Source organism: Macaca fascicularis, chromosome 16 (assembly GCF_037993035.2).
Source record: "Macaca fascicularis isolate 582-1 chromosome 16, T2T-MFA8v1.1".
Classification (NCBI taxonomy): domain Eukaryota; kingdom Metazoa; phylum Chordata; class Mammalia; order Primates; family Cercopithecidae; genus Macaca; species Macaca fascicularis.
Genome location: NC_088390.1, coordinates 64,998,629 through 65,013,886, shown reverse-complemented (window position 1 = coordinate 65,013,886; position 15,258 = coordinate 64,998,629). Strand labels below are relative to the sequence as shown.

The 15,258-nt window shown below is 49.8% G+C and overlaps 1 protein-coding gene across 5 annotated transcripts in view; it reads left to right on the top strand.

The window, feature by feature from the left end:
* Nucleotides 1-14,691, top strand: part of PYY (peptide YY) — a 57,587-nt gene extending 42,896 nt beyond the window's left edge. The window contains exons 2-6 of one of the 5 annotated variants that reach the window (XM_065531637.2): nt 9,407-9,495; nt 13,410-13,534; nt 13,932-14,133; nt 14,239-14,313; nt 14,450-14,691. In XM_065531637.2, coding sequence (XP_065387709.2) covers nt 9,407-9,495; nt 13,410-13,534; nt 13,932-14,133; nt 14,239-14,313; nt 14,450-14,474 — 516 coding nt within the window. In that variant the 3' untranslated portion in view covers nt 14,475-14,691. Of the gene's footprint in view, nt 1-9,406; nt 9,496-13,409; nt 14,134-14,238; nt 14,320-14,449 lie in introns of those variants that run through there. The other 4 variants (XM_015438560.4, XM_005584388.4, XM_045374730.2 and 1 more) reach the window with 4 other exon arrangements.
* The last annotated feature ends 567 nt before the right edge of the window (nt 14,692-15,258 follow it).

Sequence of the window (15,258 nt, the reverse complement as noted above, 5' to 3'; positions counted from 1 at the left end):
AAAACTAAACAAAGATATTGTAAGAAAAAAAAACCCTACAGATCAATATCTTTCATGAACATATACGTAAAAATCTTCAACAAAATGTTAGCTGGCCGGGCGCAGTGGCTCACACCTGTAATCCCAGCACTTTGGGAGGCCAAGGCAGATGGATCACTTGAGGTCAGGAGTTCGAGACCAGCCTGGACAATGTGGTGAAACTCTGTCTCTACTAAAAATACAAAATTAGCCAGGCATGGTGGTGTGTGCCTGTGGTCCCAGCTACTTGGGTGGCTGAGGCAGGAGAATCGCTTGAACCCAGGAGGCAGATGTTGCAGTGAGCTAAAATCGTGCCACTGCACTCCAGCCTGGGCAGCAGAGTGTGACTCCATCTCTAAATAAATAAATAAGCCAGCCGGGCGCGGTGGCTCAAGCCTGTAATCCCAGCACTTTGGGAGGCCGAGACGGGCGGATCACGAAGTCAGGAGATCGAGACCATCCTGGCTGACACGGTGAAACCCTGTCTCTACTAAAAAATACAAAAAACTAGCCGGGCGAGGTGGCGGGCGCCTGTAGTCCCAGCTACTCGGGAGGCTGAGGCAGGAGAATGGCGTGAACCCGGGAGGCGGAGCTTGCAGTGAGCCGAGATCTGGCCACTGCACTCCAGCCTGGGCGGCAGAGCGAGATTCCGTCTCAAAAAAAAAAAATAAATAAAAAATAAATAAATAAATAAATAAATAAGCCGAGCTCAGCGGCTCAAACCTGTAATCCCAGCACTTTGGGAGGCCACGGCGGTTGGATCGCCTGAGGTCAGGAGTTCGAGACCAGCCTGACCAACATGGTGAAACCCTGTCTCTACTAAAAATACAAAAATTAGTCGGGCATGGGGGCGTGTGCCTGTAGTCCCAGCTACTTGGGAGGCTGAGACAGGAAAATGGCTTAAACCCGGGAGGCGGAGGCTGTGGTGAGCCGAGATCGTGCCAGTGCACTCCAGTCTGGGCAACAAGTTGAGACTGCATCTCAAAAAGAAAAAAATATTAGCCAACTGAACTCAGGAATATATAACAACAACAACAAAAAAATGTATATGCTACAATCAGGTGGGATTTATCCTGACAATGCAGGGCTGGTTCAATATTCAAAAATCGATCACTTGGCCGGGTGCGGTGGCTTATTCCTATAATCCCAGCACTTTGAATGTTCATTGTTCAGACACCATTGTTGGGTCTAGGAATCTATACATGTGTTAAAGCTCATAAAGCTGTACACCAACAAAATGGTCAATTTTATTTTATGTTACTTTATTTTATTTATTTATTTTTTGAGAGGGAGTCCATTTTGTCGCCCAGGCTGGAGTGCAGTGGCACGATCTCGGCCTGCTGCAACCTCTGCCTCCCAGGATCAAGTGATTCTCCTGCCTTAGCCTCCTGAGTAGCTAGGACTATAGGTGTGTACCACTACCTCCCTCGATCTCCTGACCTCGTGATCCGCCCGCCTTGGCCTCCCAAAGCGCTGGGATTACAGGCGTGAGCCACCGCGCCCGGCTATTCATATAGAAAAAGAGAACTTCAACCTAAACCTCATATCTTATACAAAAATTAGCTCAAAAGGAATCATATATCTAAAAGCAATGTAAAATAATAAAACTTTTAGAGAAAAGTAGGGGAAAATCTTCATGACCTCAGTGTAGGCAAATAGTTCTTAGATTGGACACCCAAAAGCGTGAGTCACAAAAGTAAACAACTGATAAATTGGACTTCATCATAAATAAAAACTTTTGTTCTATGAAAGACAGGGAGCTTCAGAGGGAGCTGAAAGTGACAGCTCTGTGGGGTGAGGCATGGGGCTCACCTGCTGTGGACAGGCACTGATATCTCACTCCCTCTAACCTGCACGGTATGTCAAGGGATAGGGAATTGCTTTCCTCCTCCTCCTCCTCCTCCTCCTCCTCCTCCTCCTCCTCCTCCTCCTCCTCCTCCTCTTCCTCCTCCTCTTCTTCTCCTTCTTTTCCTTCTTCCTCTTCTTCCTATTCTCCCTCTTCTTCTTCTTCTTCCTTCTTCTTCCTCCTCCCCCTCCTCAGGAGGGGATCACTTCAGGTCAGGAGTTCTAGACCAGCCTTGTCAACATGGTGAAACCCCGTCTCTACTAAAAATACAAAAATTAGCTGGGTGTGGTGGCAGGCACCTGTAATCCCACCTACTCCAGAGGCTGAGGCAGAAGAATCTCTTGAACCCAGGAGGCAGAGATTGCAGTGAGCCAAGATCTCACCACTGCACTACAGCCTGGGCGACAGAGCAAGACTCTGTCTCAAAAAAAAAAAAAAAAGCAAATGCTCATGTTAATTGATAAAGAAAAATCATTTGACAAAAATTCAAAATCCACTCGCAATTAATAAAACAATACTCTTAGGCCAGGCTGGGTGTCTCATGCCTATAATTCCAGTGCTTTGGGAGGCTAAAGCAAGAGGTATTGCTTGAAGCTCGGAGTTCAAGACCAGCCTGGGCAACATAGTAAGACCCTGTCTCTACAAAAAAAAACCTGTCTTTTCTTTTTTTTTTGAGATGGAGTCTCGCTCTCTTGCACAAACTGGAGTGCAGTGGTGCTATCTCAGCTCACTGTAACCTCTGCCTCCTGGGTTCAAGCAATTCTCTGCCTCAGCCTCCTGAGTAGCTGGGATTACAGGCACCTGCCACCACACCAGGCTAATTTTTTGTATTTTTAGTAGAGACGGAATTTCACCATATTAGCCAGGCTGGTCTTGAACTCCTGAACTCATGATACATCTGCCATGGCCTCCCAAAGTGCTGGGAATAGACATGAGCCACCATGCCCAGCCAAAAGTTTTTTTAATTAGTTGGGCATGGTGGTGCCTGTAGTCTCTGCTACTTGGGAGGCTGAGGCGGGGGAACTGCTTAAGCCCAGGAGTGTGAGGTTACTGTGAGCCATGATCACACCACTGTACTCTGCCTGGATGAAAAAATGAGACCCTGTCTCTAAAAAAAAAAAAGAAAGAAAGAAAAAGAAGAAAGAAAGGCCAGGGAAGGTGGCTCACGCCTGTAATCCCAGCACTTTCAGTGGCTGAGGCTAGAGGATCACTTGAGGCCAGGAGTTCAAGATCAGCCTGGGCAACATGAAGAAACCCCACCTCTACTAAAAATACAAAATTTGCTGGGCATGGTGGCACATGCCTGTAATCCCAGCTGCTCAAGAGGCTGAGGCATGGGAATTGCTTGAACCCAGGAGGCAGAGGTTGCAGTGAGCTGAGATCGCACCACTATACTCCAGCCTAGGTGACAGAAGGAGACCCTGTCTCAAAAAAAAAAAAAAAAAAAAAAAAAAAAAAAAAGACAGTGAGTGTGGTACAGGTGAAATGATAGATAGCTAGGCCAATGGAACAGAATAGAACGTACAGAAATAGACCCATGCAAATATGGCAAATCGATTTTTGACCAAAGTGCAAAGACAACTGAATGGAGAAAGGACTCCTAGAACCGCCAGCATAGTCAGGACACAGAAGGACTGTATCACTCCGACGGACCCCCTGGTGCTATCCCTGTGTGGTCACTCCTCTCAGCCCTAATGTTTGCACCCACTACCATCACTATAGTTCTATCTCTTAGGGAATGTCATACAACTGGAATAATACGGTATGTAACTCTTTGAGACAGGCTTTGTCCACTCCTAATGCCTTTGAGATTACTCCAATTCGTTCTGTGTATCAATAGTCCATTCCTTTTTATTGCTCAGTAGTAAATATCCCAATATATTAATGTGGTTTACTCAGTTACCCATTGAAAGATATTAGGGCTGTTTCCAGTTTGGATCAACTATGAATAAAGCGGCTATAAACATTCATGTGGGCATATTCATCTCTCTAGAATAAAAAACCCTGGAGAGAGTTTTCTGGGTCATATGTAATTGTGTGCTTAACGTTAGAAAAAGTGCCAAAATGTTTTCCAGGATGGCTGTACCATTTTGCATTCCCACCATCAGTGGACCAGAGTTCTAATTGCTCTGCACCCTCTCAGCACTTCAGATTGTCAATATTTTTTATATTACCTATTCTAATGTGTGGATAGTGGCACTTCGTCATGGTTTTAATTTGCATTTTCCGGCCGAGCGTGGTGGCTTGCACCTGTAATCCCAGGACTTTGGGAGGCCAAAGTGGGCAGATCACGTTAGATCCAGAGTTCTAGACCAGCCTGGCCAACATGGTAAAACCCCATCTCTACTAAAAATACAAAAATTGACCGGGCATGGTGACGCATGGCTGTAATCCCAGCTACTCAGTAGGCTGAGGCAAGAGAATTGCTTGAACCCAGGAGGTGTAGGTTGCAGTGAGCCAAGATTGTGCCACTGCACTCCAGCCTGGGTGACAGAGCAAGGCTCTGTCCCGAAAAAAAAAAATTGCATCTTTCTATTGTCTAATGAAACATCTAATGATGTTGAATATCTATTCATGTGCTTATTTGCTATCTTTATGTCCTCCTTGGTGCAGTGTCTGTTCATGGTTTTTTTTTTTTTTTTAAGTGGAGTGTTGGTTTTCTTATTGTTGAGACTGCTTACTCCATCTCATCTGGAACCTAATAGCTTTTTAAACTGTCACAACCATATGAAGTAGATATTATTGTTATCTACATTTGACCGATGACAAAACTGAGGTCCCTAGAGGTTAAGTAATTTTCCTAAGATCACACAGCTAGTCAGTGGCCAACCCAGTCATCCTAGCCCCAGAGTTTATGGTCTGAGCTGCAAGTTCCACAGCTTCAGTACTATAAGGGAGCCCTGGCAGGTCAGTGCCGAGAGCTCAGGGGACAAGAACTTCTCCAAGCCCTTTAGACTTGGAACGAGGGCATTGGTGCCCTTGCCCTCGTCTGCTATTGTGATGGGTGTTTCAGCAGCTGTGTGCCGCCCCCCCCAAAAAAATGCCCATCGCATGTTCCAGGTAACATCTGTTGACTACATCTCAAGTCATACAAATCAGAGGCAAAATGAAGTGTTTATGCCCCTACATTATCAGTCATTGGTGAAAGCCGCTCCTAGGGAATGGGGAAGCCCCAGGCATTTCCAACGTGATGCAGACAAATTGGTCCTGGCAGTCTGAGGGCACTCCTGTGACTAAAAGATTCCTTCATTCACACGGTCAAGAATGGCTCATTTTTTGTACAGCATGGTGACTATAGTTAATAGTTAATAATACTCTACTGTATACTTGAAATCTGCTTAGAGTGTAGATCTTAAGCATTCTCACATAAGAAAAAGTAACAATGTGAGGTGGTGGATGTGTTAATTTGATAGCAGTAATTTTACAATGTATACATATATCAAATCATCACATTGTACACTTTAACTATATACAATTTTATTGTTAATGATACCTCAATAAAGCTGAAAAATGGCTCATTTTTACATTTCCATTTGACATTGCATTAAGGGTCACGGAAGGGGAAAAATAGAGGAGTGAGAGGATACCCACATTCCTTCTAATAGCACATTTTGGGAGTGGCACACATCACTCTTGCTCACATCCATTGGCCAGAACTTAGTCACAAGAAGTCACTTGGCTCAAGGGAGACTGGGAAATGTAGTTTTTAGCTGGGAAGCCATATGCTCAGCTAAACTCTATTGTAAGGGAAGAAGGGGAAAATAGGTACTGGGGAACAACTCACGGTCTCTTTACTTAGAGTGATGGGAAAGAGTGAAAGGAAAAGATGGGTGAGGTAAGGTGACAGGTTCCCACTTCCAGGCAGGGGGTTGAGGGAGGAGGAGGCTGTATGCTGAGGTGAAGGCCACTTTCACTGTGGTAAGAGACAGGTGAGTTTGGAGGCAGAGAAGACAGAAACTGGGCTGACACGAGGGTTGGGGAAAATGGAACAAAACAGGCCAGGCACGGTGGCTCACACCTATAATCCCAGCACTTTGGGAGGCTGAGGTCAGGAGCTCAAGACCAGCCTGGCCAACATGGTGAAACCCTGTCTCTATTAAAAATACAAAACTTAGCCAGGTGTGGTGGCAAGAGCCTGTAATCCCAGCTACTCAGGAGGCTGAGGCACAAGAATCACTTGAACCCAGGAGGCGGAGGTTGCAGTGAGCTGAGATTGCACCACTGCACTCCAGCTTGGGTGACAGAGTGAGACTCCATCTCAAAAAAAGTGAAAAGAAAAAGAAAATAGAGCAAAACAGAGGCCAAGAGCCTTCTAGCTAGGCATGGCCACGTGACTAAGTTCTGGCCAATGGGACAGGAGCACAAGAAGCAATGCAGCTTCCTCATCATACTCTTTATTTCCAGCTTGTAAGTTCAGGGGTACATGTACATGATGTGCAGGTTTGTTACATAGGTAAATATGTGCCATGGTGGTCTGCTGCACGAATCATCCCATCACCTAGGTATTAAGCCCAGCAACCATTAGCTATTCTTCCTGATACTCTCCTTCCTCCCCAACTTCACTTTTTTGGTTGGCTTGTTTGTTTTTTTTTTTTTGAGATGGGGTTTTGCTCTGTTGCCCAGGCTGGAGTGCAGTGGAGCAATCACAACTCACTGCAGCTGTGACCCCTCAGGCTCAAGCAATCCTCCCACCTCAGCTTCCCAAGTAGCTGTGACTACAGGCACGCACCACCATACCAGGCTAATTTATTTTTTATTGTTTGGGTAGAGACAGGATCCTGCTATGTCGCCCAGGCTGGTCTCAAATTCCTGGGCTCAAGTGTCCTCCCGCCTCGGCCTCCCAAAATGCTGAGATTACAGGTGTGGGCCAGGAACCTGACCTCTACCATACCCAACTCTTAAAGGGCAAAATGCTTGCCCTCTACTTCCTTGTTTCTCATCCCTGTGGCCTGGAATGTGAATGTGGGGTAATAAACACCCTTTTCTTTTCTCTTTTCTTTTTTTTTTCTTTTTTTGAGACGCCAGGCTGGAGTGCAGTGGCTCAATCTCAGCTCACTGCAACCTCCACCTCCCGGGTTCAAGCAATTCTGCTGCCTTAGTCTCCTGAGTAGCTGGGATTACAGGTGCCCGCCATCACTCCTGACTAATTTTTTTGTATTTTTAGTAGAGATGGGGTTTCACCATGTTGGCCAGGCTGGTCTCCAACTCCTGACCTCAGGTGCCCCACCCACCTCGGCCTCCCAAAGTGCTGGTATTACAGGCATGAGCCACCGCGCCTGGCCAAACATTCTTAAACCATGTAGATGGGTGCATAATCTTGGAGTAACAAGATAGATGGTGCTTGGGCTCCTTGTAGATCAGAGGCACCATACCTCCTGGCTGCCAGCTTGGTCTCTTACATGAGAGAGAAATAAACATCTATGATATTTAAGCTATTGCTATTTGGTATCTATTAAGGCAGGTGCAGGAATATCTTAACTAATATGTTCACAAGTTGACTGATTCGATAACCTAGGAGCCCACCATGTGCCAGTATCACATCAGATGCCAGGAGCCACGAAGACACAAGTCCACAAGGGCCTGGTGAATAAGGGAGCCGACTGTGTCTGACATAGGTCAGAACTGTTCCTCCTTGAATCCATACCTCTTTCAGGACTTGAGTTTCTGCACCTACAGCACAGGCCTCTTGAGACTGTTGGGCCCTTGAAAAAGTTTTGGATTCAAACAGGAGCTCATCTGAGAACAGGAGCACTCATGTGGAGGGGATGTGCACAGAACTCCCAGGGGCTGGAGCCCAGGGACCCTCACAGTATCTGATTTCAGGCTTCGCAACACACACCAGCATTTTATTTTTATTGTTTTTCGTTTTTGTTTTTGTTTTTTTTTTGAGATGGAATTTCGCTCTGTCACTCAGGCTGGAGTGCTGTGGAGCGATCTTGGCTCATTGCAATCTCCGCCTCCCAGGGTCAAGTGATTCTTCTGCCTCAGTCTCCTAAGTAGCTGGGATTATAGGCACGTGCTACCACCATACCCGGCTAACTTTTGTATTTTTAGTACAGACAGGGTTTCGACATGGCCAGGATGGTCTCAAACTCCTGGCTTCAGGTGATCCGCCCGCCTTGATCTCCCAAAGTGCGGGGATTATAGGCATGAGCCACTGCAACCAGCCTATTTTTATGGGTTTTAAAAAATTCTTTGGTTGCTATTTAAGCCATTAAATAGAAATACCCTTTAAACATTCAAACTATATTGGAAATATATAAAGTACTGGAGAAGCCCTTGTTTTGGTATAAACAGGTCTGAGTCATTGACCAGTGTTTTGAAAAAGTCAGTTTAAGTAGGCAGTCATAAAAACACATACAGGTCTTAGTCACTTTGTTTTGACTTCAAACACAAAATACACATTCAGGCACAATTTTTTATTTGGGTATCTTGACTCAAATCCCCCTTTGACTTTCTTGCATAAATCACACCCACAATCCTATAATTTGTCACCTATTATTTCCAATTTATTTAAACTTAAAGACACTTGTGAAGCAATCTGATGCAGCACACGTCTAGATTTTTAGGATTTTCCCTTAATAGTTTATCTTTCACACCTAATTCAACATGTCAGCAAATCTCTTTGTGTATTACTTCCAAAGCACTTAACGTAGTTTGCAAGGAAACAATTCTTTATGCACTCATATTTCATCAGTTTATATAATATTTAATTCAATTATATGATTACAATGACGAATACACCTGGCATAAACAGGCTAGGGACACATCCAACCAACAGACAACTCAACCCAGAGGTAGTTGAGTTCTTGCTTTTCTACACCAGGAGTCAGCAAACTATAGCTCTGTGGGCCTGTTTTTGTACATTCTAAGGGTTAAAATGCCTTTTAGGGGCCAGGTGTGGTGGCTCACACCCGTAATCCCAGCGCTTTGAGAGGCCAAGGCAGGCAGATCACTTGAGGCTGGGAGTTGGAGACCAGCCCGGCCAACATGGTGAAACCCCGTCTCTACTAAAAATACAAAAATTAGCCAGGCGTGGTGGCATGTGCCTGTAATCCCAGCTACTCAGGAGGTTGAGGCAGGAGAATCTCTTGAACCCGGGAGGCAGAGGTTGCAGTGAGCTGAGATTATGCTGCTGCATTCCAGTCTGGGTGACACAGCAAGACTCTGTCTCAAATTAAAAAAAAAAAAGCCTTTTAGGCCAGGCACAGTGACTCATGCCTATAATCTCAGCATTTGGGGTGGCTGAGGCCCGAGGATCCCTTGAGTTCAATAATAATGAAAAGAATGGCTTTTAAAGTGGTTGAATCTGTAAGCGGTTAAAATAAACTAAAAAAAATTTTATGACATGAAAATTACATAAAATTCAAACTTCAACATCTGTAAGTAAAGATTTACTGAAGCACTACCATGCCCTTTTTTTTTTTTTTTTTTTGGTGTATTCCATGGCTGCTTTCAAGCTACAGTGGATGAACCTAACGGTGTCAATAGAAACTGTATGGACCACAAAGCCTAAAATATTTGCTATCTGGTCCTTTACAGAGTTTGCCTACCTCTGTTCTAGAGCGAAGCCTGAGCCTTGAGCACGCACCACACCATAGGTATCTGTTACTGTTTTGCAGAAGCTTCAGGTAAGAGGGAGGGCTCCTATGGGAGCTCCTACCATAAAAAGTGAAAATCCCTTCCTTCTTGGCATTGCTGTTTCCTAAACCCACGCCCCACTCTTCCCAAGGTAGCTTCATGGTTTGCTTCCTCACTTCCTTCCTGGGCTCAAGTGATCCTCCCACCTTGATCTCCCAGCACACTGGGATTACAGATGTGAGCCCCTACAGCCAGCTCTCATTTTTCTCTATAGCACTTACCAGACATATTTCATGCTTATTTATTTATGTATTTATTCATTTATGTGAGACAGATTCTCACTCTGTCACCAAGGCTGGAGTGCAGTCGCACCATCTCGGCTCACTGCAATCTCCGCTCCTTGGGTTCAAGTGATCCTTGTGCCTCAGTCTCCCGAGTAGCTGGATTACAGGTGCCCGCGACCGCGCCTGGCTACTTTTTGTAGTTTTAGTAGAGACAGGGTTTCACCATGTTGACCAGGCTGGTCTTGAACTCCTAACCTCAGATGATCCACCTGCCTCGGCCTCCCAAAGTGCTGGGATTACAGGCGTGAGCCACCGCACCCAGCCTCCATGCTTATTTATTTTCTATTTCCTGTCGCTAGAATGTGAGCTCTATGAGAGCAAGGATTTTGCCTGTTTGTTCACTGCTCTATCCCAGTGCCTAGATCAGTGCCTGGCACACAGCAAGGACTTAATAAGTGCTTATTGTGTGAGGATTGAATTACTCTTTTTATTTTCTTTCTGAGATAGAGTCTCGTTCTGTCACCCAGGCTGGAGTGCAGTGGCGCGACCTTGGCTCACTGCAACCTCTGCCTCTCGGATTTAAGCAATTCTCCTGCTTCAGCTTCCCGAGTAGCTGGGACTACAGGCACGCGCCATGACACCTGGCTAATTTTTGTATTTTTAGTAGAGATGGGGTTTCACCATGTTGGCCAGGCTGGTCTGGAACTCCTGACCTCGTGATCCACTCGCCTGGGCCTCCCAAAGTGCTGAGCCACCACATTTGGCCTGAATTACACTTGCTGTATGACAACCTGCTGTCTGCAGGACCCTGGGCATAAGGAAATGCCTGAGGGTGGAAAGCGGTGGAGCAGTGCTGCACAGTGCATGGTGATCAAAGAGAGGCCTTGTGTGCGGAGTGGGTACAGGCAGGTGGGTGATGGGGTACAGAATTCTAAGCCTCTGGGGATGAATGGCAGAGGCTACACCATCTTGATGAGTGGCCCTTGAGCCCACTGGACAAGGAGAATTGTTGGCTGGGGTCCAGGTCCATGGTCTCCCTGACTTGGGGTGGCCTTGCCAGGTGGTCTCAGAATGGGGACCAAAGGAACCCTTTGATTCTGTCCCCTCCCCCTTTTATTCTGTCCCCTACCCTTCAAAGACAAACTGGAGGCAGGTCCTGGTCTCACTTGGGACCTGGGATCACTTCTACAAAAACGATTGTTTCTGAAGTTTCCCCCCTCACACCCCAGACATGTCTCATGGCCACTGAGTCATGCAGCAATGATGGGTGTGGGTGTGTGGATGGGGGGTGGCTGAGCCCATTGATCGAGGGCTGAGACATCTTCCCCGCTAATCAACAAGTTAATAAGCTCTTCAATGAGGAGGCGGTGATTAATGAACCAATCAGCTTGCCCTGTAATTGGGGACTAAGATTGGAGGGTGGGGGTATGATGGATAGAGACGGTTTGCAGGGATGTGCGGCTGGCTCCTGGTCCACACTGAGACCACCTAGGGGCCCATTTACTTTGGCTATAAATGAGGAAGTGACTTCTTCAGAGGTTGTAGCCTGAATTTAGGCCACCCCATGCCCTCTAGCTTCTACAGTGTCTGTCCTCTCTTCCCATCTGTCCTTGGACTCCATGCTCCCCAAGACATAACAGGGTTCCAGGGATGTCAGATTCCCTGTGGCCATCTCACAGGTTCCTTCTTCTCTCTGCCTGGGATCGGTGCACTAGAAACCCCCTACAACCACCAGGGTTAGTGCCGCAGGATCAGAAGAGCAAATACCTACTCTCTGGTATCCTTGCCCCTGTTAGCCTGCAGGGTCCTTCTCTAGGCCCTGACCCCTGGGATCACAGATGTCCTAACCAGCCCCCACTGCCCCCTCCATCCTAGGGTGAGCGCCTGTCTTTTGTCTTTCCATGGAGGAATGGAATTCTTTGATTTCCGCTGCCTCCCCTCCAAACAGGACAAAGGCTGTGTCTCTGTATCTATGTTCTGGGAACCCCTCAGACTAGGGCTCCCCTATGACATGACCATGTCTCTCCTTTGAGACTGGGGTTCTTAAAGGACAGGGGTGTGCCTTGCCCCCTGGATGAGGGCTTCCTAAAAGGAATGATTTTTCTCCTCCCTCCAAGGGCAGGATCTGTGTCCCCTTGTCCTGGTGTCCTCTTCCACCCCCATGCTCAGCAGGGCACCCTGGTGTTTCCTGGGATGTGGAGTCCCACGGGGCCTGACTGGCTGATAAGGAGCCATTTCCGGAGAATGCAGGTGATTGAACCCATAAAAGGGTGACAGAGAGCCCTGAACTCCCCATCTCAGGAGAGCTCTAAAAATAGCGCCAACAGCCATCTGTCCTGGGGCTGGAGGGGCTGGCTCAGCACCAAGGGCCTGGACAAGTTGGCCCTGTCAGCCCCCATGGGCCAGGGAGAGGAAGCTGGAAGGACTTTATGGGGAGACCTTCCCACAGCCCTTTCTCCTCCTGGGCAGGTGGGTTTGAGGGGGTTGGCAGTCTGGAGGCCCTTCCCCTACTTGGCCTCTCAGAGTGGGTGGTGGGCCCCAGGCTTAGTCTTCGGGTCCCTGCTCCCAGGCCTGCCTCTGGCGCCCCAATGGCTACTCCAGGTGCTGAGCCTTTCTGCCCCTCACAATTGAGAGGTCCTCTTCCTGGGGTCTGCCTCACCCTCCTTTTCCTGTTTGAATCGTGGGTGACCTTGGCTGCTCCATCACCTCCCAGGACTTCAGTTTGCTCATCTGGAAAATGGAGATACACTCAGTTCATCGTCTTGTGATGCCTGAAATTACGCACTACCTGGTGCACAGTAGGTGCTTAATAAACATGAGTCCTTTCCTTCAAAGGATCTGGGCTTAGAGCCCAGTGGAAACTGCCATGGGCCGGGGACAGTGGCATGTGCCTGGGAAGCCTTGGCATCACTCAGGCCCAGAAGACACCAGTGCCCCGAATGACACCTGCATAGGGGTGGAGACACTCTGCCTTGGGAGGGGGCTCTATGCCACACATGGCTGGACCGGGGTCTGTGTGTGCCAGTCTGGATACATAGGTGGCCAACTCAGCTGCTTCTGGTGGGGGGATTGGCTTCTGCCTCCGCCTGCCTCTCTTCCAACTCTTTAATAGAGAGAGGACATAATGGAGTGTTCAGAGAGGCCTTTCCCCCAAGACACCATAAACTGCAGGTCAGGAGCCAAGGTCAGGTGCTCCCACCCTGTCTCCAGGACACTTTCCCCAAGAGGTCCTGTCACTCCTCAGCCCTTCTCCAAACCCTTTGAGCAGAGGCTGAAAAGGGTCGTCTTTTGGAAAGAGTGGTCATAGATCCCACAGACTGGAGGGAATGTGTCCACCCTCCCACCCCCAGCTCCCACCCACCGACAGGCTAGGGAAGACAGAATCTCAACTCTGGTCTTAGCGGCTGCCCCAGGAGTCTAGACCCAACCGCTTCACTTCCTCAGGAGACTAGACCTGCCACTGGGGGGCTGTGGGGTGAATATGGGGTTCAGGCTGGGTACCCCATCCAGTGAGACCCCGAATCTGAGCATGGCAGCTGCCCCCTCAGCTCCTGCGAGGTGGAGACATCACACACTGGCTGGGTATAAGCTCAGTGATCTGGCGAGGGTGGAAGGAGGGAGGAAGAAGGGCCCACCCCCTGCTGGCTCCCCCTCCCCCAGGACTCCCCCTCCCTTTCTAGGCGGGGATATAAGCCCCACAAGGAAAGCGCTGAGCAGAGGAGGCCTCAGCTTGACCTGCTGCAGTGCAGCCCTTGGGACTTCCTCGCCTTCCACCTCCTGCTCATCTGCTTCACAAGCTATCGCTGTGAGTGGCTGGGGGCTCAAACATGGTCTGCTACCAGGAAACCCAGGGTGTTTTGTGGGGAAACTGAGGATGGGTGGTGGAAGCTGGGGGTGAGTGGTAGGAAACTGGATTGGAGGGGGCCATTGGAGGTGGGAAGGAGGCCTGGGAGTCCCGTTGCCAGCAACTAACTCTCTGGGCAGCAGCGGGAGTGGGGGTGGGGAGGCAGGCAGGGCTTATGCTCCTCTCACAGATGAGGAAACTGAGTCAGGAGACGGTGCAGTGCCCGAGAACACACAGCAAGCCAGTGGCTGAGCCTTGGTCCGGTACCAGCCCCAGGAAGAGCGTCGGAGCGCGGCCCCGACGGCAGCCGCAGCCTCCCGCCCTGGAGGGTCGAGGCTTGGAATGACCCACCCCCCAGTATCGCCTTCCCAGATGGTGCTCGTGCGCAGGCCGTGGCCCGCCTTGGCCACAGTGATTCTGGCCCTGCTCGTCTGCCTGGGGGCTCTGGTCGACGCCTACCCCATCAAACCCGAAGCTCCTGGCGAAGACGCCTCCCCGGAGGAGCTGAGCCGCTACTACGCCTCCCTGCGCCACTACCTCAACCTGGTCACCCGGCAGCGGTGAGCGTGGTCGCGGAGCGGGACCCCTGGGGCTCTCACTTTGTGGCCCCGCTCCACCTGGGGGCGTGGCCAGATCTGACCACGCTTTTCCCGCCCCGCCCCCAGGTATGGGAAAAGAGACGGCCCGGACGCGCTCCTTTCCAAAACGTTCTTCCCCGACGGCGAGAACCGCCCCATCAGGTCGCGGTAAAAGCGCCCCCGTCACCACACATCCTGCCTCCGAGAGCGCGGCCCGGCCCCACCCTGGCAACATCACTTACGACGTCTCCCAGGCTCGCCTACCCGAGATCCAATTCCTTCCCCTTCGCTTCCGCAGGTCGGAGGTCCCAGACCTGTGGTGAGGACCCCTGAGGCCTCCTGGGAGATCTGCCAACCACGCCCATCTCATTTGCATAGCACTCCCTACCCCACAAACCCGGATTCTGCCTCCCGACGGCGGCGTCTGGGCAGGGTTCGGGTGCGGCCCTCCGCCCGCATCTCGGTGCCCCCGCCCCCTGGGCTGGAGGGCTGTGTGTGGTCCTTCCGTGGTCCCAAAATAAAGAGCAAATTCCACAGAAACGGAATGTGTGCCTTTGTACTTCCTTTCCTTTCTCCTTCGTGGAGGTGGCGTCCAGTGGAAGTGGAGAGTAGAGGCGTGGGGGTCAGGGAAGAGAAAACCGACTTGGACAGAGGCGCCCCAGGACAAGGCTGGGGCGGGCGGCGGGGTTCCCTCTGCTCGGAGCCCAGGGAAGACTCGACCACCCAGCCTGGAGCTGGACAGCGCCCAGACCAGGAATTGCTGTGAAGGAACTCTGGTCGAGTTGGGGCAGGGGTGGATGGAGCTCTGGAAGAAGGGCGGGGAGCGTGGACGGGAGCCTGCTAGGCAGCCTAGGAGAGCAGATGGGGTCAGGGCTGTCCCTCCCCCACCCCGTGAAGCCAAAGACGGCTGGGGGACGAGTCGGGCACCAACACACTGGGGAACTTCCCCAGGAGCTGTATTACTAGCGCCCCGGGCTGGAGTGGCTGGAGGTGAAGTGTGATCCAAAATGGGGCTGTGGAGGACGAGCTGTGTGGGGGTGAGATGGCTGTATGTGTGCTGGCCGAAGAGGCAGGCCATTTCTACCGTCCCCCTTTCACTGAGTAGAT